Source organism: Salmo trutta, chromosome 2 (assembly GCF_901001165.1).
Source record: "Salmo trutta chromosome 2, fSalTru1.1, whole genome shotgun sequence".
In the NCBI taxonomy this organism is placed as follows: domain Eukaryota; kingdom Metazoa; phylum Chordata; class Actinopteri; order Salmoniformes; family Salmonidae; genus Salmo; species Salmo trutta.
In genome coordinates this window covers 46559089-46584717 of record NC_042958.1, presented here as the reverse complement: position 1 = coordinate 46584717, position 25629 = coordinate 46559089, and the positions used below count along the sequence as shown (strand labels likewise).

General features: G+C 41.6%; 2 protein-coding genes across 3 annotated transcripts in view; both read right to left on the bottom strand.

Moving 5' to 3' along the window:
• Positions 1 to 13150, bottom strand: part of LOC115156000 (calcineurin subunit B type 1) — a 35389-nt gene extending 22239 nt beyond the window's left edge. For both annotated transcript variants that reach the window (XR_003868174.1, XM_029703166.1), the window contains exon 1: positions 12924 to 13150. Coding sequence is in view for 1 of the 2 variants with exons in the window: in XM_029703166.1 (XP_029559026.1) it covers positions 12924 to 12926 (3 nt within the window). In the remaining variant the exon portion in view is untranslated. The remainder of the gene's footprint in view (positions 1 to 12923) is intronic.
• Positions 13151 to 14805: 1655 nt separating this feature from the next.
• Positions 14806 to 24753, bottom strand: cnrip1b (cannabinoid receptor interacting protein 1b). The gene is made up of 3 exons (XM_029703121.1): positions 23977 to 24753; positions 21709 to 21853; positions 14806 to 16215 (listed from the first exon to the last, which is right to left on the bottom strand). The coding sequence occupies exons 1-3, from the start codon at positions 24147 to 24149 to the stop codon at positions 16051 to 16053; spliced, it is 483 nt and encodes a 160-aa protein (XP_029558981.1). The 5' UTR covers positions 24150 to 24753; the 3' UTR covers positions 14806 to 16050.
• Between the last annotated feature and the right edge of the window lie 876 nt (positions 24754 to 25629).

Genomic DNA, 25629 nt, shown 5'->3' with positions numbered 1-25629 from the left:
CTATTCCAACTAAACTACTGAAAGAGCTGCTTCCTGTGCTTGGCCCTCCTATGTTGAACATAATAAACGGCTCTCTATCCACCGGATGTGTACCAAGCTCACTAAAAGTGGCAGCAATAAAGCCTCTCTTGAAAAAGCCGAATCTTAACCCAGAAATTATAAAAAACTAAATCGGCCTATATCGAATCTTCCATTCCTCTCAAAAATGTTAGAAAAAGCTGTTGCACAGCAACTCACTGCCTTCCTGAAGACAAACAATGTATACGAAACGCTTCAGTCTGGTTTTAGACCCCATCATAGCACTGAGACTGCACTTGTGAAGGTGGTAAATTACCTTTTAATGACGTCAGACCGAGGCTCTGCATCTGTCCTCGTGTTCCTAGATCTTAGTGCCGCTTTTGATACCATCGATCACCACATTCTTTTGGAGAGATTGGAAATCCAAATTGGTCTACATGGACAAGTTCTGGCCTGGTTTAGATCTTATCTGTCGGAAAGATATCAGTTTGTCTCTGTGAATGGTTTGTCCTCTGACAAATCAATTGTAAATTTCGGTGTTCTTCAAAGTTCCGTTTTAGGACCACTATTGTGTTCACTATATATTTTACCTCTTGGGGATGTCATTCGAAAACATAATGTTAAATTTCACTGCTATGCGGACGACACACAGCTGTACATTTCAATGAAACATGGTGAAGCCCCAAAATTGCCCTCGCTGGAAGCCTGTGTTTCAGACATAAAGAAGTGGATGGCTGCAAACTTTCTACTTTTAAACTCGGACAAAACAGAGATGCTTGTTCTAGGTCCCAAGAAACAAAGAGATCTCCTGTTGAATCTGACAATTAATCTGGATGGTTGTACAGTCGTCTCAAATAAAACTGAAGGACCTCGGCGTTACTCTGGACCCTGATCTCTCTTTTGAAGAACATATCAAGACTGTTTCAAGGACAGCTTTTTCCATCTACGTAACATTGCAAAAATCAGAAACTTTCTGTCCAAAAATGACGCAGAAAAATTAATCCATACTTTTTTTACTTCTAGGCTGGACTACTGCAATGCTCTACTTTCCGGCTACCCGGATAAAGCACTAAACAAACATCAGTTAGTGCTAAATACGGCTGCTAGAATCCTGACTAGAACCAAAAAATGTGATCATATTACTCCAGTGCTAGCCTCCCTACACTGGCTTCCTGTTAAGGCAAGGGCTGATTTCAAGGTTTTACTGCTAACCTACAAAGCATTACATGGGCTTGCTCCTACCTATCTTTCCGATTTGGTCCTGCCGTACATACCTACACGTACGCTACGGTCACAAGACGCAGGCCTCCTAATTGTCCCTAGAATTTCTAAGCAAACGGCTGGAGGTAGGGCTTTCTCCTATAGAGCTCCATTCTTATGGAATGGTCTGCCTACCCATGTGAGAGACGCAGACTCAGTCTCAACCTTTAAGTCTTTACTGAAGACTTATCTCTTCAGTAGATCCTATGATTAAGTATAGTCTGGCCCAGGAGTGTGAAGGTGAACGGAAAGGCTGGAGCAACGAACCGCCCTTGCTGTCTCTGCCTTGCCGGTTCCCCTCTTTCCACTGGGATTCTCTGCCTCTAACCCTATTACAGGGGCTGAGTCACTGGCTTACTGGTGTTCTTCCATGCCGTCCATGGGAGGGGTGCGTCACTTGAGTGGGTTGAGTCACTGACGTGGTCTTCCTGTCTGGGTTGGCGCCCCCCCTTGGGTTGTGCCATGGCGGAGATCTTTGTGGGCTATACTCGGCCTTGTCTTCGGACGGTAAGTTGGTGGTTGTAGACATCCCTCTAGTGGTGTGGGGGCTGTGCTTTGGCAAAGTGGGTGGGGTTATATCCTGCCTGTTTGGCCCTGTCCGGGGGTATCATCGGATGGGGCCACAGTGTCTTCTGATCCCTCCTGTCTCAGCCTCCAGTATTTATGTTGCAGTAGTTTATGTGTCGGGGGGCTAGGGTCAGTCTGTTACATCTGGAGTATTCTCTTGTCTTATCCGGTGTCCTGTGTGAATTTAAATATGCTCTCTCTAATTCTCTCTCTCTCTCTTTCTTTCGTTCTCTCGGAGGACCTGAGCCCTAGGACCATGCCTCAGGACTACCTGGCATGATGACTCCTTGCTGTCCCCAGTCCACCTGGCCATGCTGCTGCTCCAGTTTCAACTGTTCTGCCTGCGGCTACGGAACCCTGACCTGTTCACCGGACGTGCTTGTTGCACCCTCGACAACTACTATGATTATTATTATTTGACCATGCTGGTCATTTATGAACATTTTAACATCTTGACCATGTTCTGTTATAATATCCACCCGGCACAGCCAGAAGAGGACTGGCCACCCCTCATAGCCTGGTTCCTCTCTAGGTTTCTTCCTAGGTTTTTGGCCTTTCTAGGGAGTTTTTCCTAGGGAGTTTTTCCTAGCCACCGTGCTTCTTTCACATGCATTGCTTGCTGTTTGGGGTTTTAGGCTGGGTTTCTGTACAGCACTTTGAGATTTCAGCTGATGTACGAAGGGTTATATAAATACATTTGATTTGAGCAGAAAGAGAGAGATGTGTGTGTGTGTGCAAAGCCTCTGGTGTGAAATCTGTCACAAACGCAGCAGAACTGCTCATTGGTGTACATTCCACCCATTTAAAACACAACAGGCTTTTATCTGGTTTGTTACAATGTGGGGCAGAATTCCTCAGATAGTCATTCAGACTATCTACTTGTATTATAAATAACGGCAGAACAAGCAAAAGGAATGACAAATAAGACTGGCTGCACAGCCTATGTAACACTTCTACATCTGGAGAGAAAGGTGACAGATCTAGAGAGGTGTTTGTCAGACCATGTGACTTCCTGAAAATCAGTCTGTATCGTCCGAACAGTCTACAAACTTAGCCTACAACCTATTATGACCCTCTATGGAAAAACGAGACTCTCACGAACACGATGGTGTTCTCCTTTTTGCTCTATGACCTCCTCAAGTGTCAGGAAACTCATCTGAATTCGGTACAGCCGATCTGTGTCTGTAGCATCCAAACCGTCCGGGCGAGACTCTAATATGACCCCCTAATATGAGCCGCTCTGTGCAAAGGTGAGACTCTCATGAACATGTACTGTACATATTTTGCTCTAGGATGCTCACAGGCCTCACAAAACTTGTCTGAAGCTCCGCCGGTACCAGTTGGAAAAATGAATGGAAGTACAGTATATACAGTGCGGGAAAAAAGTATTTGATCCCCTGCTGATTGTGAACGTTTGCCCACTGACAAAGAAAGGATCAGTCTATAATTTTAAATGGTAGGTTTATTTGAACAGTGAGAGACAGAATAACAAAAAAAATATCCAGAAAAACGCATGTCAGAAATGTTATAAATTGATTAGCATTTTAATGAGGGAAATAAGTATTTGACCCCCTCTCAATCAGAACGATTTCTGGCTCCCATGTGTCTTTTATACAGGTAATGAGCTGAGATTAGGAGCACACTCTTAAAAGGAGTGCTCCTAACCGCAGCTTGTTACCTGTAAAAAAGACACCTGTCCACAGAAGCAATCAATCAATCAGATTCCAAACTCTCCACCATGGCCAAGACCAAAGAGCTCTCCAAGGATGTCAGGGACAAGATTGTAGACCTACACAAGGCTGGAATGGGCTACAAGACCATCGCCAAGCAGCTTGGTGAGAGGTGAGAACATTTGGTGCGATTATTCGCAAATGGAAGAAACACAAAAGAACTGTCAATATCCCTCGGCCTGGGGCTCCATGCAAGATCTCACCTCGTGGAGTTGCAATGATTATGAGAACGGTGAGGAATCAGCCCAGAACTACACGGTAGGATCTTGTCAATGATCTCAAGGCAGCTGGGACCATAGTCACCAAGAAAACAATTGGTAACACACTATGCCGAGAAGGACTAAAATCCTGCAGCGCCCGCAAGGTCCCCCTGCTCAAGAATACATATACATGCCCGTCTGAAGAATGGCCAATGAACATCTGAATGACTCAGAGGACAACTGGTGAAAGTGTTGTGGTCAGATGAGACCAAAATGGAGCTCTTTGACATCAACTCAACTCGCCATGTTTGGAGGAGGAATGCTGACTATGACCCCAAGAACACCATCTCCACCGTCAAACATGGAGGTGGAAACATTATGCTTTGGGGGTGTTTTTCTGCTAAGGGAACAGGACAACTTCACCGAATCAAAGGGACGATGGACGGGGCCATGTACCGTCAAATCTTGGGTGAGAACCTCCTTCACTCAACCAGGGCATTGAAAATGGGTCGTGGATGGGTATTCCAACATGACAATGACCCAAAACATACGGCCAAGGCAACAAAGGAGTGGCTCAAAAAGAAGCACATTAGGGTCCTGGAGTGGCTTAGCCAGTCTCCAGACCTTAATCCCATAGAAAATCTGTGGAGGGAGCTGAAGGTTCGAGTTGCCAAACGTCAGCCTCGAAACCTTAATGACTTGGAGAAGATCTGCAAAGAGGAGTGGGACAAAATCCCTCCTGAGATGTGCGCAAACCTGGTGGCCAACTACAAGAAACATCTGACCTCTGTGATTGCCAACAAGGGTTTTGCCACCAAGTACTAAGTCATGTTTTGCAGAGGGGTCAAATACTTATTTCCCTCATTAAAATGCAAATCATTATATAACATTTTTGACATGCGTTTTTCTGGATTTTTTTGTTGTTATTCTGTCTCTCACTGTTCAAATAAACCTACTATTAAAATTGTTTTTTTAATCAAATCATTGTTTTGCTTATTTTTTTATTTTTAATTTTTACTTCCAGGGGACTAAAAATAAAAATATAAAAATTAGCTAAATGATCCTTGGTATGACCTTCTTAAAACAATTCCATATAGCTTAGTGTCTTCTTAAAACAATTCCATATAGCTTAGTAGAACCCCCCCCCATCCCCTGGCTTAGACAGGGCTTAGACTCTGATTGGTTAAATGAACATGTTGGGTAAAAAGGCGAACTTGTCTCCATCATTCATTGAATCAGATGCCTCTCGTCACAAAACCCACTGATATTGCCAACTACTTTAATGATTTATTCATTGACAAGATTAGCTAACTTAAGCATGACATGCCAACAATAAATTCTGAACCTACACCTCCATGCATAACTGACCAAATTATAAAAGACAAGCATTGTAAATTCTATTCTGTAAAGTGAATGTGGACGAGGTGAAAGAATTACTGCTGTCTATCAACAATGACAAGCCACCTCGGTCTGACAACTTCGGTGGAAAATTACTGAGGACGATATTGCCACTGTTACGTATATGCCGGGAGTCAGGAAGCAGGTGCAGAAGGTGAGTTTAAGAATGAATAAATGCAGATAAACAAAACATAAGACGCGTACAGAATGTGAATCAAAACAATACCACCTAGTGACTAATGGCTACTGAGGGCTAAATAAAGGGGGAGTAATCAAGGAAATAATGATGTCCAGGTGTGCATAATGATGGTGAACAGGTGTGCGTAATGACGTTTGACAGGGCCGGTGGTTAGTAGACCGGCGACGTCAAGCGTCGGAGCGGGAGTAGGCATGACACCACTATTAGCCATCTCTTCAATCTAAGCCTACAGGAAAGTGTGTGCCCTCAGGCCTGGAGGGAAGCAAAAGTCATTCGACTACCTAAGAACAGCAAAGCCCCCTTTACTGGCTCAAACAGCCGACCAATCAGTTACCAACACTTTTGGACAAAATTGTGTTTTTATTTTTATTTTTTTATTTCACCTTTATTTAACCAGGTAAGCTAGTTGAGAACAAGTTCTCATTTACAACTGTGACCTGGCCAAGATAAAGCAAAGCAGTGTAACAGAAACAACAACACAGAGTTACATGGAATAAACAAGCGTACAGTCAATAACACAATAGAAAAAAAATAAAGTCTATATACAGTGTGTGCAAATGGCATGAGGCGGTATGGCAATAAATAGGCCATAGTAGCAAAGTAATTACAATTTAGCAGATTAACACTGGAGTGATAGATGAGCAGATGATGATGATCAGATGATGGTGTGTAAGTAGTGATACTGGTGTGCAAAAGAGCAGCAAAGTAAATAAAAACAATATGGGCATGAGGTAGGTAGATTGGGTGGGCTATTTACAGCTGCAGCGATCGGTTAGCTGCTCAGATAGCTGATGTTTAAAGTTAGTGAGGGAAATGTAAGTCTCCAGCTTCAGCAACTTCTTCAATTCGTTCCAGTCACTGGCAGCAGATACAATGCTTTTTCACGGTGGTAAATTAAAAAACAGACAAGGAATGCGCTTACACAAATGACTGATGATTGGCTGAGAGAAGATTGTGGGAGCTGTTTTGTTAGACTTCAGTGCAGCTTTTGACATTAACGATCAAAATCTGCTGCTGGAAAACGTTTGTGTAATGGCTTTACATCCCATGTTATATCGTAGATCGAGAGTTACCTGTCTAACAGAACACAGAGGGTGTTCTTTAATGGAAGCCTCTCCAACATAATCCAGGTAGAGTCAGGCATTCCCCAGGGCAGCTATCTAGGCCCCTTTCTTTTTAAAAATCTTTACTAAATGTCATGCCACTGGCACTGAGTAAAGCCTGTGTGTCTATGTATGCTGATGACTCAACACTATACACATCAGATACCACAGCAATTGAAATCCACCCTTAACAAAGAGCTGCAGTCAGTTTCAGAATGGGTGTCAAGAAATAAGATAGTCCTAAATATTTCAAAAACTAAAAGCATTGTATTTGGGACAAATCATTAACTAAACCCTAAACCTCAACTAAATATTGTAATGAATAATGTGGCAATTGAGCAAATTGAGGAGACTAAACTGCTTGGTCTAACCCTGGATTGTAAACTGTCATGGTCAAAAAATACTGATGCAACGGTAGCTAAGATAGGGAGGTCTGTCCATAATAAAGTGCTGCTCTGCTTTCTTGACACCACTATCAACAAAACAAGCCCTACAGGCCCTAGTGTTGTCATACCTGGACTACTGTCCAGTCATATGGTCAAGTGCCACAAAGAGGGACATAGGCAAATTACAATTGGCCCAGAACAGAGCAGCACAGTTTACCCTTAAATGTACACGGAGAGCTAACATTAATAATATGCATGTCCTGACTCAAAGTAGAGGAGAGATTGACTTCATCACTACTATTGACATGTTGAAAGCTGTCTGTTTAAACTACTAGCACACAGCTCAGACACTCATGAATAACCCACAAGACATGTCACCAGAGGTCTCTTCACAGTCCCCAAGTCCAGAACAGACTATGGGAGACACATAGTACTACATAGACCCATGACAACATGGAACTCCATTCCACATCATGTAACTCAGTCAAGCAGTAAAATCAGATTTAAAGAAAAAGATAAAACTAGACCTTATGTAACAGCGTGGACTGTGAAGAGACACACACACACACACACTATGAATTTTGTATTGTAGATGTGTTGTGAAGTGTAATGTTTTAACTGTATGTAAATTGCCTTAACGCACACACACACACACACACACACGGTGTTCCCTCTGAGAAGCAGTGTTACCTCCTGTCCAGACCTGCTAAGGTATTTTAGCAGCGAAGAGCAAGGGGCTACATGGGATTAGACTATTAGAATTTGACTTTCCCTTTTCTCAGAACAACACAACGCTAACTTGGCTACTTCCATGGTGTTACATACATACATACATACATACATACATTACATACATTACATACATTACATACATTACATACATAACACTTTGTCATACGGACAGCATCAATCCCATTCGAAAGACGTGGCGACGCACGCAACTAGACCTGTTTTCAAAATAAAGGTTAACATCCATTAATAAAAGAGAGCTATTTTTAGGATGTATAGAATTATGTGGAATGCTAGTTTAGCCATAGGAGGTAAGGTCAGTCTCATTCCAAGACATGTGGCAAAGCATGATGTAACTATTTTCTAAATAAAAGTCTGTTTATAAAAGTGCTCTGGGCGTATGTAGCCCACACTGGTCAAATAAATACAGGTTGAGTGAGGTAAGGGTTTAGGCCTACAGGAAAGGAGATTGGGAGTGTTTAGGATTATAGAGTTACTAAGTTTAGGCCTCAGGTCAACTCTCTGCCGTTTGGTTGTTTCAGAAGTAACACATCTTCTGTGTCAGAAGTAACACATTTTCTGTGTCAGAAGTAACATCTTGTGTCAGAAGTAACATCTTCTGTGTCAGAAGTAACATCTTCTGTGTCAGAAGTAACATCTTCTGTGTCAGAATTGTTTATTTTTTTTACCTTTATTTAACTAGGCAAGTCAGTTAAGAGCAAATTCTTATTCTCAATGACGGCCTAGGAACAGTGCATTAACTGCCTTGTTCAGGGGCAGAACGACAGATCTTTACCTTCTCAGCTCGGGGATTCGATCTAGCAACCTTTCGGTTACTAGTCCAACACTCTAACCGCTAGGCTACGCAGCTGGTTGTGTCAGAAATAACATGGCTGGTTGTTTTGTTTCTCCTCTCGTCAATAAACAAGTTGTGTTAATTAAGCTCACATCTTAATATGCCGCTTAAAATGTAAATGAAGCCTCTCAGAGGGCAGAGTAATGGAGAGGGGGACAGAGAGAGCGAGAGAGGGATTGATAGAGCGAGAGATGGAGAGAGCGAGCGAGCGCGATGGAGAGCGATCGAGACTGTGTTTTCTCATCAATAATGTATGTTTCATTCAGAATCAATTAGCACACAGCACAAAACACACGTATTGCATGATTAACAACCTGGCAACACTGTTGGTTCAGCTGGTTCAGCAAACAAAGCCTAGCTAATTAGAAGAGATAACTATCTGGATAAAGGGAACCACTAGGGAGAGGATGTGTGTCTGGTCTAACTCTCCTTGTTATTTCTATGCCAGTCCAAACAAGCAGGAGTCGTGTCATCCAAATCACAATCAGGCCTTCAAAAACGAACGCCAAAATAATCTCCCGTTTTCACCGTATCTCATATAGTATTGTATTTTACACATGCCAATTCTAAGATAATATTGTAAGCAGATGCAGGGCCAACTTCCATATATAATTATCGCCATTAACACTCACCACCTGGCCTGACATCCAGTACACACGGGAAATGTATTTACACAGATGATATGTTAGACTAACTAATGCAGAGAGCATGTATATTGATTAGACTGATTTTCAAGCACTTCTTTGGGGGTTGGAAGTTGAAACTAAGTCTGCGTTTACACAGGCAGCCCAATTCTGATATTTTGTCCAAATATTGGCAAAAAAAAAAAAAACCTGATCTGATTGGTAAAAAGACCAGTTAGTTGAAGATGATCAGAGTTGGGCTGCCTGTTGGTCGTGGGTTCGATTCCCGCCGGGGTCGCCACACTAAAATGTATGCATGGACTACCTACCGTATGTCACGTTGGATCAAAGCATTACGGTGAGACTACTAAATAGCACCATTCTTACTTTACTATAATGACTCATTTGATTACAACTAACCTGCTTGATTTGTTTTACTGAATAGTTACCATTGGCCATCGTTGAGGTATTATTTTGGCCCTCTTGTCTCAATGAATTGTCTGTAGCAGCACCAGTCAGAACATGATTCCTGGCTGCTACCACATGAATGGAAGAGAGCTAGAGAAACACTGTGTGGACGGATTACGTGCTAATCTGAAAAGAATAATCTAAATATCAGCAGGCTAAATACTCTCACTAGCTAATCCTCTTATGTGTGTGTGTGTGTGTGTTTAGGGCAGGGTGTCAAACTATACTCCTGAAGAAAGGTTGCAAACCAGCTCATCCTTCCATCTGATGCTTCTGTCAGAGTTGGTGGATGGTGTGGACGGTACTGGTAGGGTTTGGGTGGGTGGTCAAGAGGGATTTGGTATGTATTAAGAATAAACTGCCTGAGTGTAAAGTCCAAGTCTGAGGCACAGAGGTGATAAGGCCTACACGAGGCACCGTGACTGTAAAAGCTAGCTCTAGATGGTATATACTGGCTTATGTTTGGCCAGACTGTGAAAATGCTGAGATGCAGGGTTGATCAATTGATTGCCAGTTGGACTGTTTGATACCTTTTAGACAGGAGGTCTTCAAAGCTCATTGAAAAAAAAATCACATTTCCAAGAACGGATGGTTCCAACCGAGTTCCAAACACCGTTCATTGGGCTACCTGGACTCAAGAGATCTGCGTTTACACCCGGAAGCCCAATTCTGATCTTTTGCCCAATTAGTGGCTAAAGATCTGATCTGATTGGTCAAAATATCAATTAAGTGACTGAAGAGCTGATCTGATGGACCAATTAAGTGGCAAAATATCAGAATCAGGCTGCCTGTGTAAATGCAACCTTAGCTCCTTGTTCTAGAACCCATTCAATGCACAGTTATCAGACTATAGCCAAGATTTGTCCAGAGGTGCATGTTTCATTAGTTTACCTGGACTCATGAGATCATATAGGCCTGTTCACAATTGTATTAGCTCCTTGCGCTAGAAGCAATGCAACAGTTATGCTAATAAATCCTGTGTGAGTGGGCAGACATGCACTGACTGGCACCACACAGGGAGCGTCTCCAGGCATCCAGGCAGGATGAATCATGACTTGTGCTGGTGATTAGCCACGTCTTTTATCTCTTAGTTTAGTGCTACCCGGGTAGCGCTCAGTCGATATGTATGTATGTGGGTGGTGCTCGATTGCTAGGCAGCATACGGTCCGGTCCCTATATCAGGACATTCACGCTTAAGCAAGTGCCGCCGTCCTCCTTTCACCCACCTCAGTCACTCACAACCCAGAGTAGCCTAGCCGTGTAGCCTCCATCGATGGGGTAGCCTGTTGGCTGGCCTAAAATGATCTACAATACATATACAAAAGTATGTGGACACCCTTTCAAATTAGTGGATTTGGCTATTTCAGCCACGCCCGTTGCTGACAGGTGTATAAAATCGAGCACACAGCCATGCAATCTCCATAGACAAACATTGGCCACAGAATGGCCTTACTGAAGAGCTCAGTGACTTTCAATGTGGCAACAAGTCAGTTCATCAAATTTCGGCCCTAGTAGAGCTGCCCCGGTCAACTGTAAGGGCTGTTATTGTGAAGTGGAAACATCTAGGAACAACAACGGCTCAGCTGCAAAGTGGTAGGCCACACAAGCTCACAGAATGGGACCACTGAGTACTGAAGCGTGTAGTGTGTAAAAATCACCTGTCCTCATTTGCAACACTCACTACCGAGTTCCAAAATGCCTCTGGATGCAACGTCAACATAATAACTGTTCGTCGGGAGCCTCATGAAATGGGTTTCCATGGCCGAGCAGCCGCAAACAAGCCTAAGATCACCATACGCAATGCCAAGCGTTGGCTGGAGTAGTGTAAAGCTCGCCGCCATTGGACTCTGGAGCAGTGGAAACGTGTTCTCTGGAGTGATGAATCACGCTTCACCATCTGGCAGTCAGACGAACAAATCTGGGTTTGACGGATGCCAGAACGCAACCTGCCCCAATGCATAGTGCCAACTGTAAGGTTTTATGGAGGAGGAATAATGGTCTGGGGCTGTTTTTCATGGTTCGGGCCCCTTAGTTCCAGTGAAGGGAAATCGTAATGCTACAGTATACAATGACATTCTAGATGATTCTGTGCTTCCAACTCTGTGGCAACAGTTTGAGGAAGGCCCTTTCCTGTTTCAGCATGACAATACCCCTGTGCACAAAGCGAGGTCCATACAGAAATTGTTTGTCAAGATCTGTGTGGAAGAACTTGACTGGCTTGCACAGAGCCCTGACCTCAACCCCATCAAACACCTTTGGGATGAATTGGAACAGCGACTGCGAGCCAGGCCTTATCACCCAACAACACCCAAGCAAGTCCCCACAGCAATGTTCCAACATCTAGTGGAAAGCCTTCCCAGAAGAGTGGAGGCTGTTATAGCAGCAAAGGGGGGGACCAACTCCACATTAATGCCCATGATTATAGAATGAGATGTTGGACGAGCAGGTGTCCATGTTGTGCTGCTGCCATGTTGTTGTCATGTTGTGTTGCTACCATGCTGTGTTGTCATGTGTTACTGCCATGCTATGCTGTTGTTTTAGGTCTCTCTTTATGTGGTGTTGTCTCTCTTGTCATGATGTGTGTTTTGTCCTATATTTTTTATTGAATTTCTTTTACTTTTTCATCCCAGCCCCCGTCCCCGCAGGAGGCCTTTTGCCTTTTGGTAGGCCGTCATTGTAAATAAGAATTAGTTCTTAACTGACTGGCCTAGTTAAAATAAAGGTTAAATAAAGATGTTAGAGCGAACGACAGTAGCTACCTTGTCATCTTGATCAGAACTAAATCACACTGTAGCAAGACGAAATGAAAGGGGGTTGTTGAACACCAAGGCTACATGCTTCGGTCTTTTCTCACCCCCTCTCCTTGATTTGTTCATGTCTAGTCCTGCCTGCTAAATGCAATGTAGTCTTATTTATAAAGCAGATTACAGCAAATTAAGGTAGGCTACAGATCGGTCAAGATAGCCACTCACTCACGGTCAGGGGAAACAACATGAAAGCAGAACATGTAAATCTCCTAGTGTCGCACAATCTGGTTTTTTAACATGTTATGATAGAGAGTGTTGACTTATCTACTTTAGGATAGCAACATAACGCTGGATAAACAGCGTAGACAGGGTTACGACTGGGAAGGGCATATCTCGGCCATAGCACTGCCCAATAAACACAGGCACAATTGGCAAGGAAAGCGTTTCCTCTTCCCTTGCGAGGGAGGGCGGTACGGTCTCCTCTCACTCTGCGACACATATAACACGGTAATAACACAACAAACGGTCCAAAAAACGGTAGGCTATAGTCCCTCTACCTGCAGACATTTGACTGTATTTACTGTGGCGTTTCTCTGTCGTTTTGGTGGGTAACAATAAGAGTCGCGGCCGTTTGCTTACCATATTGCCGGTTGGATGACGAAATAGGTTGACCCGGAGATGTGAACGAAAAGGGAAGAAACCGATATAAAAATGGGGTTTCGCTATTACAAAACACGGCGCTCGTGATATTCAGGTTGTTGTTTACTTTTTTAACCAGATCCTCTCTCTATTTTACCGTCGGTTTCACTGCAGTGGCACAGGGAAACCCGCAGGGCGGGTCAGTAACGAGGAGGAGGGACACTGTAGGTGTGGAGGGGGATGAGACCCGCCAGCAACCAGCCTACACTTCGAAATAAAAGTCCATATGTTTTAAAGGGAAAGTTTAACATGACTTATTTGTTTCCTTACTTTAGAGCAGTATAAGGACAAGGAAAGACTGCAATTCATGCTTTGGGTCTAGCCACTGCCAGTCTTCCAATGTAGCCTACCCCAAAATAAAAAAAGAGATTGGGTTCTGCCAATGTTCAAGGGCGCAATGGAAGGACAGCTCACATGCACACTCCTCTCCCTTCAGTGCTATGTGAAACAGATCACTTTTATTTTGAAGATCTCAGCACATCCTCAACGCCATGTTGTGGATTAATGTTACGTTCATAACAAGTGGGAAACTCGTAAAATACTAGCATTACAGTACAACCGGGAACTCGGCTCTATTTTACTCCTCCCATGTCTGTTTGCACAAGTGCACGACTCAGTGGTGGAAACTGTGCAGTGCATGCAAGAATATCCCCATTGTCCAAACCTACTGTTGGGCTACCGCTATTCTTTGACAGGAGCCTGTGGATGTCGTGTCCAGTCCCCCCCAACCCTTTCGTTAGGGACAGGGGGTCCTATGGGCTTTATCATCCAGCATTGACCCCTAAAGTTCTCACATATCCTCCCAAGTGGCACAGCGATCTAAGGCACTGCATCTCAGTGCAAGAGGCGTCACTACAGTCCCTGGTTTGAATCCAGGCTGTATCACATCCGTCCGTGATTGGGAGTCCCATAGGGCGGCCACACAATTGGCCCAGCATCGTCCGGGTTTGGCCGCGGTAGGCTATCATTGTAAATAAGAATTTGTTCTTAACTGACTTGCCTAGTTAAATAGATGTTAAAAATACAAATCCTGCCTAATCTCACATAGCCAACAGTAGAGCTGATGTAAAGTGTCTAATATAACACACTGTGTATATATAATATCAGCCATTTACCAGAGCCTTTTAACCCCCAAAAACATACAGTCACACATTTTTTTAATGTATTTAACCAGGCAAGTCAGTTAAGAACAAATTCTTATTTACAATGACAGCCTACCGGGAAACAGTGGGTTAACTGCCTTGTTCAGGGGCAGAACGACTGATTTTTTACCTTGTCAGCACGGGGATTTGATCTAACAACCTTTCGGTTACTGGCCCAACGTTCTAACCACTAGGCTACCTGCCTGCCACATGTATTCATCTTATGGGTGGTCCCAGCGGGAATCAAACACACAATCCTGGTGTTGAAAGCGCCGTACTCAACCAACCGAGCCACAGAGGACCACAACATTATTAGGCAACCTACTTAATGAGTGCATTTTCATGCAAGATTCATCACAGCAGAATGTTTTCATACTTCATTTCCAAGGCATGCAAGTCCCCAACCTCATACCAGAAGCTATGGATGGATACATAGCATGCTCCTTTCATGTTTTCTTAGACTGTAAACCTAAGAAGATTTTTTTTTTTTTTTTTTTTAATAAAAAATTATTAGCAACTGACCCAAAACCACAATTAACTGGGTTGAACTTTACTATATTTTAGGGTATAGAAATGTCCAGGTATTAAGAAATTACATGGGAAAATAGTAATTACACAGTAATAACCTAAGACTTACTTGTTTGTTTCCTAGCATTCAAATGACAAAAAAAGCACACAAATATCTTCCCAAATATATTTACTATTCAAATACCTCCACAAAATGTTAAAGCTACAATGATTTAGATTAAAAACATATCCACAATCTATTAAAGATGTTGTAACATTGCACGGTGCTCTGATAACTAAACAACATTTTGTTGCATTTTCGCTACATATCTCATAGTAAGTTATATTGTTTAAAAAAATATATACTGAACAACAAAATAAATTAAACATGCAACAATTTCAAACATTTTACTGAGTTGCAGTTTGGCCCAAATCTGGCCCTAATCTGGCCCAAATCTGGCCCTAATCTGGCCCTAATCTGGCCCTAATCTATGGATCTCACACTTTACATGTTGCGTTTATATTGTTGTTCAGTATTGATAGTGTTTTCCCAACTAATATAATAACACTTTTAATTTGACAAAAATAAAGATAGAAATAAGATAAGTGCTGGCTAACAGCTTGTTACAGAAATATGATATTCTGAGGATCGATTTTTGATTAGTCAAAATCCGCCCAATTCAAAAATAAGATAATTTCATGGATTTGTCAAAATATTTTGTAAAATCTTCTAAATGTAAACACTCACTTCTACAGATGTCCTATACTACTTGTACTCTGTCGACACATGGGAAAACGACACATGGGAGAACATTTTAATTGAACAAAAAAAGCTAAAACAATTTAAAAAAAGTAAAAACCACTGACTGCTCATTACAGTACTATAACACACACATCATCTGCACATACAGTGTACATATTAACATACTGCCTTCATGGATATGCATAGATAACACACACACAAGCACTCCATGGAACAGAATACACCTGAGGGTGAACATTATGCCACAACAGACTCTGAGGAAAAGATGTTTGGGTTAACAGTTTCACTAGTAGTCAGCAAATTATCCACTTTGAGGGGTTGCACGCTGGCTACAGCTGAAACACACAGCAGCTGATTGTCATCCATCTCTCATTTCAGTGACATCAGGGTCGTGTTCATTAGGGCACACCGTAGCAAAACATTTTGCAACGGAAAACTAAAACAGGCATTTTTATTGGCTAATTTCAGGTGAGGTGTTTTCCTTTCTGTTTTCCTTGAGTTTGCCTACAACTCCAGCACCTGCGGAAAGCACCTGGAAGTGCGTATGTTCTTCAGCTTTTGTAATTTTAGGTAGTACTGCCCAGTTTCACTACGTTAACTTCCGTTTTGGTGCCTAATGAACACAACCCTGGTGCTGTCTGTGTTGGTTGGTCCATCAGACGAACAGCTCCTTGTTGACCCACATCAGGCTGCGTGTCTCGTTGGGTTTGCACTCGTACTCGATGCTGTTGAAACTGTTGCCCCCCTGGCAGTGGTCCCTCTTGTTGTAGTTGTAGTACTTCACCTGCCACACCACTTCAAAAGAGCCCACCTCTGGGAACTGGGAGGGGAAATATTTAGGTCTGTCAGAGTTAATCAGTTAACTCAAGTTAACATTTTGTCATTTTAGTGCACACATTTTTCTCTTCGCAATTGTCTGAAAGAGTTCAAAATACACTGAAAACATCCCAAAATACATAATCTATACAGCTAAAAAAAAACATAATCTATACAGCTAAAATACCTCATCTATACAGCTAAAATACCTCATCTATACAGCTAAAATACCTCATCTATACAGTTAAAATACATAATCAATACAGCTAAAAAAAACATAATCTATATAGCTGAAATACATCATCTATACAGCTAAAATACCTCATCTATACAGTTAAAATACATAATCAATACAGCTATAAAAAACATAATCTATACAGCTGAAATACATAATCTATACAGCTAAAATACACAATCTATACAGCTAAAAAAATAAACATAATCTATACAGCTAAAATACATCATCTATACAGCTAAAAAACAAATGAGATGTCAAAACAAGTTGACATTGAGGTTAAAGAAGGTGCGACAGCCCTAAAAATAATACATTTACATTGACATGTTAGTCATTTAATACATTCATCTTAAGGTAACTAGGTGAGAGAACCACTTATCACAGTCACAGTTAGTACATTTTTACTCAATAAAGTAGCTAGCTATAAGCAAAGTCATGTCTAGTAAGAAAAGACAAATAATAATAATAATAATAATGATAATAATAATAAACAGACACACTGCTTCAGAGCTTTCCTCATGATTTGGATCATGAACAGTTGACAGCTGATAATGAATATCCTATATGTGTAATGGGCTATAGGGATTGTTGTGAATGTGTTCATATAGATCATGCATAGCCTGGTTTCCAGATCTGTTTGTGCTGTCTTGCCCCAACACCTATGGTCATGGCATGACAACGCCCATAGGAGTTGGCTATACCACACAGACAGATCTGGGACCAGGCTAGATGATGCAGATATCAAACCTATCTGGGACCAGGCTATATGATACAGATATATGATACAGAGGCATATTTTTTATATTTTTTTGTAATGTTTTATGTAGGTAGTTTTTTTACAATAAACAAAAACATGCATAGACATAAACAATAGACAACTTGTCATGGAAATAATTACATTTTCTATTATCACGTCAATTACGGTTTCTATGCATTTAGTTTTCCATGTGGGCCAATTTATCGGTGGATTCTGAAAAGCTATCCAAGGATTAATCCATAGGGATGTGTTTTTAGTGAGTGATACTGGTTCTTGTAGAATCTGTTTTACTTTCTTCCATATTTTTATAGCGTTCTTAACTATGAAGTTGTTCAAGTTCGTGGCTCCATCCTTTGAAAACAGACACGTGAAAATGTTCTGGGGAAAAGCAAGCGGCATCTTCAATAATTACCCATTGTCCCTCTTTAGTGCATTTAACAACATGTTGCAAGTAAAAGCCTTGGGTGGCGAGTTGATACAATTCCAAATCTGGAAGGTTAAAACCACACTCAGATTTAGGGACATATTTCCAATTTATTCTATGAATTTTATTTGCCCATATGAAGTCTGTTATGGCCGGATATACTTTTTTAAAGAATGTCTTTGGTGAGGTAATAGGCATTAGCAAAAATAAATGGGAGCCATGCCATTCTAAAGAGGTTTATTCTACCTGTAAGATTTATGGGGAGATTGTTCCATTTAATTAGATCTGCTTTCATATTGTTGAGTAATGGGATAAAGTTATCTTTATATATTTGTTTGTTGTCACTTATTAAGCATCCTAAGTATTTCATATTTGTTATGGTCCACTTAAAGGATTGCTGTGGATCATGAGTTATTCTTTTTCCCATTGCCATTTTTTTGTTTTTTTCCCACGTTCATTTTATATCCTGAGATTTTAGAGTATTCCGAAACTATTTTTAATAAGGGGGACATTGAGTTTTAAATATTAGTTCATTATATCAGGATATCGTCTGCAAATAAGTTTATTTTATATTCATGTTTACCAATACTGATACCTGTTACGTTTGGGTGCTGTCTATTTCTTTCTGCTAGTGGTTCAATTGCCAAGGCAAACAGGAGGCGGGAGAGAGAACATCCTTGTCTCGTGCCCTTTTCTAAAGCTATTTCACCAGATAGTGTATTGTTTGTGTATATTTTTGCTTTAGGATATTTATATATTATTTTTTATGAAAAGTATTATTTCAGCTGGAAAGTTAAATGCTTCCAAAGTTAAATAAAAAAGGCCACTCAAGCCGGACGATAGCCTTTTCAGCATCAGCAGCAATTATTGATAAATCTACATCTTGTACTTTAGCGTATTGTATTATACTGAAACATGTATTTGTATTTGTTTGTAAGTGTCTATTTTTAATAAACCTTGTTTGATTATTATGTATCAAGACTGGTAAGACTTTTACCATTCTGTTGCTTATGGGTTTTGTTATTATTTTATTGTCGCAATTTATTAAACGTATGGGTCTGTAATCTGCAGAAACTCTGCATATTTTCATGGTTTTAATATAACTGAAATAACTGTTTGATACATGGAACTCGGAAGCACTGAATTGATTGACGTGTGTTGTCATTTGATTAAATAAGGGCGCTACTTTGTCCCAAATAAAATTCAATGGGAAAGCCGTCCATCCTTGGTGCTTTGTTTTAACAGTTGCTAATATTTCATTTTGGACGATTTCCATTTTTTGTCATTCTTTTTTACGGGAACTTAGCTGATAGTTGCTACAGGGTTAATGATTCTAGGAAGGCTACAGGATCATTCCAATTGTTACTTAATTCTGAGTCATAGATTTCATAGAAGCTTTTAAAATTGTTATTAATAGATTTGTTGTTCCTAATTAAAGCACTTGTATCCTTATCTTGTAAATTATAAATGGTTTGGCATGTATTTATTTTTTGCCATTAAATAGTATGCTATATTTGAGTTTAACCTGTAGTTGTTGGCTCAGATTTAACTTTTGCCAAGTATGAGCTTATCATTCCCCTAATGTATGCCTTAAAAGCATCCTAAATTATGTCGGAGGTTGGCTTTTCGCTCTGTCTAAATTTGTAATGGTAAAGGTGTTTATTTTTTCATTCACATATTTAATACATTTTGAGTCTTGAAGATGCGCTCCATATTCTGAAATTCACATAACAAGAACCCAGTAAAATGTTGAGTGCATTTTTGGAAATAAAAATGTAGTCAATTCTCAAAAAGCTTTTTTTAATTTGAGAAATAAGAGGTAGTCTTTTGTCATTGGGAATAATAATCTCCAGGTATCCTGTAAAATATTTGTAGAGATTATATTTTTCTGTCTCTTTGGAAGCTCCTTGAATTTCCCTTTTTTATTGCTATGTCTGACTTAACTTGCTAAATGCTTGATTTAGGTCACCAGCTAAAAAAATGGTTATTGTCTTGGTTTGATCTAATATAGCTTGAATTCTAGCTAAAAATAAAACACCAGGTTTACCCCAGCGGGGGATATACAATGAAATCAATGTGTATTTATCCCCATTTAAGGTACAATCAAAAATTTTAACATGTCCTTCTTGGTCCGTGTGCTGGGATATAAGGGAAAAGGGTGTGTTCTTATTTATCAGGATGCCTACACCTCTGCTGTTACTACAGTAGGTGGCAGTATAGGCCTCTCCAACCCAGCTCCTCTTTAAATTTTCAATGTCTCCTTTTTTGAGGTGTAGCTCTTGCAGGAAAACCACATCTGCTGACAATCTAATTAAATGTTCAAAAACCTTATGCTTTTTTTTGTTGCCATCATGAAGCCCGTACACATTCCATGTAATAAGTTGGATTTTGTTGGCCTTTATTTGTAAAGAATCAAAGTTAACCTTGTCTGTTCCATCTGTCATTGAAGAACCAGATAAAACATTTTAGCAGACTTATGTCTTATGAGGGCGGTGGACATCCCATGGATATGGAAGAGTCATAGTATAAATACAAAGTTATTGTATACATTACACATATAAAATATGTGAACATGTAGGCTGAGCAAACATTTAACAGAGAACACACAAAAAACATAAAGCAAATACTTTTTTGTACTTTTAGGCGCTATGCCTTTATAGGGCTTTGAAGCTCCTACTCCCTTTTTCTCAGACACATTTACACCCAATTCATACATCGACTTACTCATCCATTCTCCTTCATTCACATGCAGTGCAACATATACCCTATGCATCCACACATCCATTCACTCCCGGCCTCCTACACATAGTCATATTCACCCTCCCGCACACTCCCATTCATATGCACAGACACACTTACACCCACACCCACCCATAGAACAGATATTGACATACAGTATCGGTATGTGCATGAGCCTCCCAGTATAGAGGCATACTAAGACAAACAAAATTTGAAACAGTGGGGTAATGATAACACATTAGTGCAGGAAATGAAAAAAAAATATTTTAAAATGCCGGAAGAGAATGGTGAAATTAAACAATTAACTATGCAAATGAGCAAAAGCTGGCTTAGCTCTAATAAATGTGTTCAGTGATTTAAGCAAATAAATGCCCAAACTAGTCATTGAAGTTTTAAGGTATTTGTAATGGGACTGGTGAACTGCTCTGAATTAACTTGTCTACTTGTTAATTGTTTTGTCTACTTGTTAATTGACCCTTTGCTAAGCCCCGCCCCAGAATTTTGGGCATCCAATCACAGCGCTCCAATGTATAACAAGCTCACAATTAAATCGCATGAAAGCCAATGAGGGCGAAAGCAAAAACAGAGTTTTCTTCAAAAAGTAAATGTTTAAATGGCTAAATAATTGAACAGTTTGTTCAATTATTTTCTACTGTACTTGCTAACAGGAGTACTTGTTACTGTCATTCCTGAGCCTGTTAGAGTATTTCTCTAATCCCAAATTATACTTGTGTTACATTGTTTGCAAGATAAACTGGTTAGCTCTGTCTCATTGACCATCAAACGTTGCTAACGCTAGCTAGCTAGCCACTTAATATAACTTGTTTTCTCAAAATTTATTTTAGCTAGCTAAGTTAGCATATTATGAATACAACTCCCATCTGCTGTTGACAGCAGGATACGATTTGAGAGCACTAATTAGCTCCAAAGTGGTTATAGCTTTGACTACATGCAGACATGGTGAATTGCGAGCCATTCAGTGGCTAACTACACTATAAACATATTTTTACTAGGTTCCCGTGAAGTAATTGTAATGACAGTCCACCACAACACATCCAAGAGTTTCCTTATTAGCAAGAGGTAGTCTGTGTTTCATTTCATTGTGTATTAGAAACACAATTTGAGATCTCTGTGAGGGGATTTCGCCAGTAGTTGAATGAGGAATTGGGTTTTCTGGGAAAATGTTGTTTGAGGTTGCAACAGTAACCAAGGCGGGCGGGGCCTAGCGAAGGGTCAATTGTTTTGTCTACTTGTTCATAAAAATAAAACATGTAAAAGTACTTTATGTCTGTAATCCCAGGAAGACTATACCTGTCGTCATGTTATAATTTGCCTTTATTACCTGCAAGCTGATCTGTACAGCTTGTCTGTCTCCACTCTTGGTGTGAGTCATGCCCTCTGTGTTGTAGATGCCAGTGTAGACTACAGACTGGGGGTCTCTAGACTTCTGCTCCAAGGGGAAGATGACTCCGCCTACACTCATAGTGCTGAGGACAGGACAGGACCATAACAGTTACATCACAGACAATACTTTTGTGATCACTTGACTGGGGCAGGGGTTGGGCAGGGGTTGGGCGAAGGGGGGGGGAGATTGGCGACACTGGTGTTGTTTGACATTGTAGCCGACAGTGCAGGATACTGCCGAATGACTGACCTACAAATCACCTTGCATCATAAGTAACTACTCATTATTATTTGTAGATGAATCAGTCAAAGGAATGGATGGATGAAGGGCTGTGGATAGACAGGTGAAAGATAGATCAGTGTAATTTATCATTCCATAATAAATGGAATGATAAATTACAAAGACAGGAATGAAAAACCAAATACAGAAACACATTTGAGTGCATGTTTAGCCAACTACTGTAGAAACTGCGCAAAAAAACTAGTTAGCCTTCAACCATGCTGGTCTCTGTCAAACATGCTGGAAGCCTAATTGAATTTTTTTTTTCAATTTAATTTCACCTTTATTTAACCAGGTAGGCTAGTTGAGAACAAGTTCTCATTTGCAACTGCGACCTGGCCAAGATAAAGTATAGCAATTCGACACATACAACAACACAGAGTTACACATGGAATAAACAAAACTGGAGGCAAGGACAACAACCTCTTCCTCAACGTCAGCAAGATATAGTAGCTGATCGGGGACTACCTGAAACGGATGACCGAGCACACCCCCATTCACATCGACGGGGCTGTAGTGGAGCGGGTCGAGAGAGTTCCTAGGTGTCCACATCACTAAGGACCTACTGTATCATGGTCCACTCCAAACACACCAACACAGTTGTGTGGAGGGCAGGAGAACACCTATTCCCCCTCAAGAGGCTGAAAAGATATGGCATGGGCCCTCAGATCCTCAAAAACTACAGCTGAACCTCTTGACTGGCCGCATCACCGTTTGGTATGGCAACTGCTTGGCATCTGACCGTAAGGCGCTAAAGAGGGTAGCAAGGAACGCCCTAACAATTGTCAAACTCAAGCCATCCAAGTCATAGACTGTTCTCTCTGCTACCGCAAGGCAAGCGGTACCGCACGGCATGTATTTGACCTAAAGGTTCCTAAACAGCTTCTACCTCCAAGCCATAAGACTGCTGAACATTTAATCAAATGGCCACCTGGACTATTTGCGTATTACCCACTTTTTTGTTGTTGTACTGACTCTCTTGCACTGGCTCAATACCCATGCACTCACACATACTACACTGACACGGCTGCTAATCTGTTTATTATCTATCTTGATTGCCTAGTCACTTTCACCCCTACATGCATGTACATATTACTTAAATTAACTAAATTACTTCGTACCCCTGCACATTGACTCGGTACTGGTACTCATTGTATATCGCCTTGTTATTGTAATGTTATTGTGTTACTGTTACATAACATTTGTTTTGCCAATTTTTCTTACTTTAATTAACTCTGCATTGTTTGGAAATGGCTCGTAAGTAAGCATTTCTTGGTAAAATCTTAACGTTACACATATTCGGCATGTGACAAATAAAATTAGAATTGAATCGGTAGTGGATTTGACACAATCTGGCAGCGACTTCTGTCTCCCTGCACCTACCGGACACAAACCTGAACCAAACCCTAACCTTAACCAAACTTCTTAACCTTATGCATAACCCTTAGCTTAAATTAAGTCCAGAAAAACGTATTCTTGTTTTTATACATTTGTAGGCTACGATATAGGCCTTGCCAATTTAGACTGCAGTTTGACCATCTAACGTTAGTGGGAACTCTAAACGCGCACCCTCTCACATTACTCCAACATCGAAACACAACCTCCTACGGCTTGTGTCTGATCAATGTTCTCAATTACCAATTTAATTAACCTATAAATTAAATTAGATTAGATTAAAGCAGCGACATAATATCCACGGGTTGTGATCTTTGCCAAGAGAATGTGCCGAATTATATTCTTCACACTGTGAAACACTGAGTTAGTATAAAAAAACGGAGCAAAAACATAAACAGGCAGTGATGGACAGTGACAGAATGTTGATTTCCTCAACAGAGAAATTGTCACAATTGAACCTATTGAAGTGGATAGACATTATATTGCCTGATGCGCGGGCGCCTGTAAACATTTCCCCCCAACCATACTTACGTTGCCTCTGCAGCCCCAGGTTTGACAACCACTTCAATCTTGTACTTTGACCCCGTTAGCAATTTAATCGTCCTGGTTTGGCCAAATCTCCCACCGTCCGATTTGAAGAATACGGCACTGTTATTTGGTAGCATTTTCAATGAAATTCCGATCTTGACGACTGCGATAGCCATTCTTGTTGAAGTATGCGTTTGTGCTCAAATCCAATCCTACCTGAGTGAACAACAGAGAAGCGCAGATGTGAAACCGCGGCCGCACGCTGAATTCCAACAGAACGATTGATGTAGAATATTGTTGTGACGTGAAAGCACGGGTTTACAATGTAAAAACTCACGGCAGAAGGCAGAGCCTAAAGTCATTTTCACTGCCCTAGCGCGTAATCCCATGTACACACACATAATCCTCCTATACATGCAATCTAATGAGACAAAGATAGAAGATTCGTTCTAAACAACAACGCCTTGTAGAGAAAAAATAAACCTGCATTTTGTCAGAGTGGACTAGAGGACAGCCAGGCCCTGGGAATCCAGAGTGGACTAGAGGACAGCCAGGCCCTGGGAGACCAGAGTGGACTAGAGGACAGCCAGGCCCTGGGAGACCAGAGTGGACTAGAGGACAGCCAGGCCCTGGGAGTCCAGATTGGAGTAGAGGACAGCCAGGCCCTGGGAGACCAGAGTGGACTAGAGGACAGCCAGGCCCTGGGAGACCAGAGTGGACTAGAGGACAGCCAGGCCCTGGGAGACCAGAGTGGACTAGAGGACAGCCAAGCCCTGGGAGACCAGAGTGGACTAGAGGACAGCCAGGCCCTGGGAGACCAGAGTGGACTAGAGGACAGCCAGGCCCTGGGAGTCCAGATTGGACTAGAGGACAGCCAGGCTCTGGGAATCCAGATTGGAGTAGAGGACAGCCAGGCCCTGGGAATCCAGAGTGGACTAGAGGACAGCCAGGCCCTGGGAGACCAGAGTGGACTAAAGGACAGCCAGGCCCTGGGAGACCAGAGTGGACTAGAGGACAGCCAGGCCCTAGGAGTCCAGATTGGACTAGAGGACAGCCAGGCTCTGGGAGACCAGAGTGGACTAGAGGACAGCCAGGCCCTGGGAGTCCAGATTGGACTAGAGGACAGCCAGGCCCTGGGAGACCAGAGTGGACTAGAGGACAGCCAGGCCCTGGGAGACCAGAGTGGACTAGAGGACAGCCAGGCCCTGGGAGACCAGAGTGGACTAGAGGACAGCCAGGCCCTGGGAGACCAGAGTGGACTAGAGGACAGCCAGGCCCTGGGAGACCAGAGTGGACTAGAGGACAGCCAGGCCCTGGGAGACCAGAGTGGACAAAAGAAAAGACTAGTGTTGTAGAAAAATCTGCTCTTGTAGTCGAGAAAACTGCTAATCATCCACCCAGGCTTTAATCAATAGTGACCTGCGCAGGCGAGACCTTATCTGGACACAGACAGCATTGGACTCTCTTAGACACAAATACAAATACATTTGAGATCAGTATTCCCCCCCGCTTCTCCATGCTCTGAGGTACAGTAGGGTTTGGCCATAGATTTAGTTTCTTCATTTGTAGCATACATACATTTCTTCATTTGTAGCATACATTTCTTCATTTGTAGCATATGTTTCTTCATTTGTAGCATACGTTTCTTCATTTGTG

What these genes read in the sequence shown, in the direction of transcription:
- cnrip1b (XM_029703121.1), bottom strand. Translation starts at nt 24,149, where the DNA reads ATGGCTATCGCAGTCGTCAAGATCGGAATTTCATTGAAAATGCTACCA. An exon ending in CCTGGGGCTGCAGAGGCAAC is followed by an intron (nt 21,854 to 23,976) that starts GTAAGTATGGTT and finishes TCCTGTCCTCAG; the next exon opens with CACTATGAGTGTAGGCGGAG. An exon ending in CTGTACAGATCAGCTTGCAG is followed by an intron (nt 16,216 to 21,708) that starts GTAATAAAGGCA and finishes TTCCCCTCCCAG; the next exon opens with TTCCCAGAGGTGGGCTCTTT.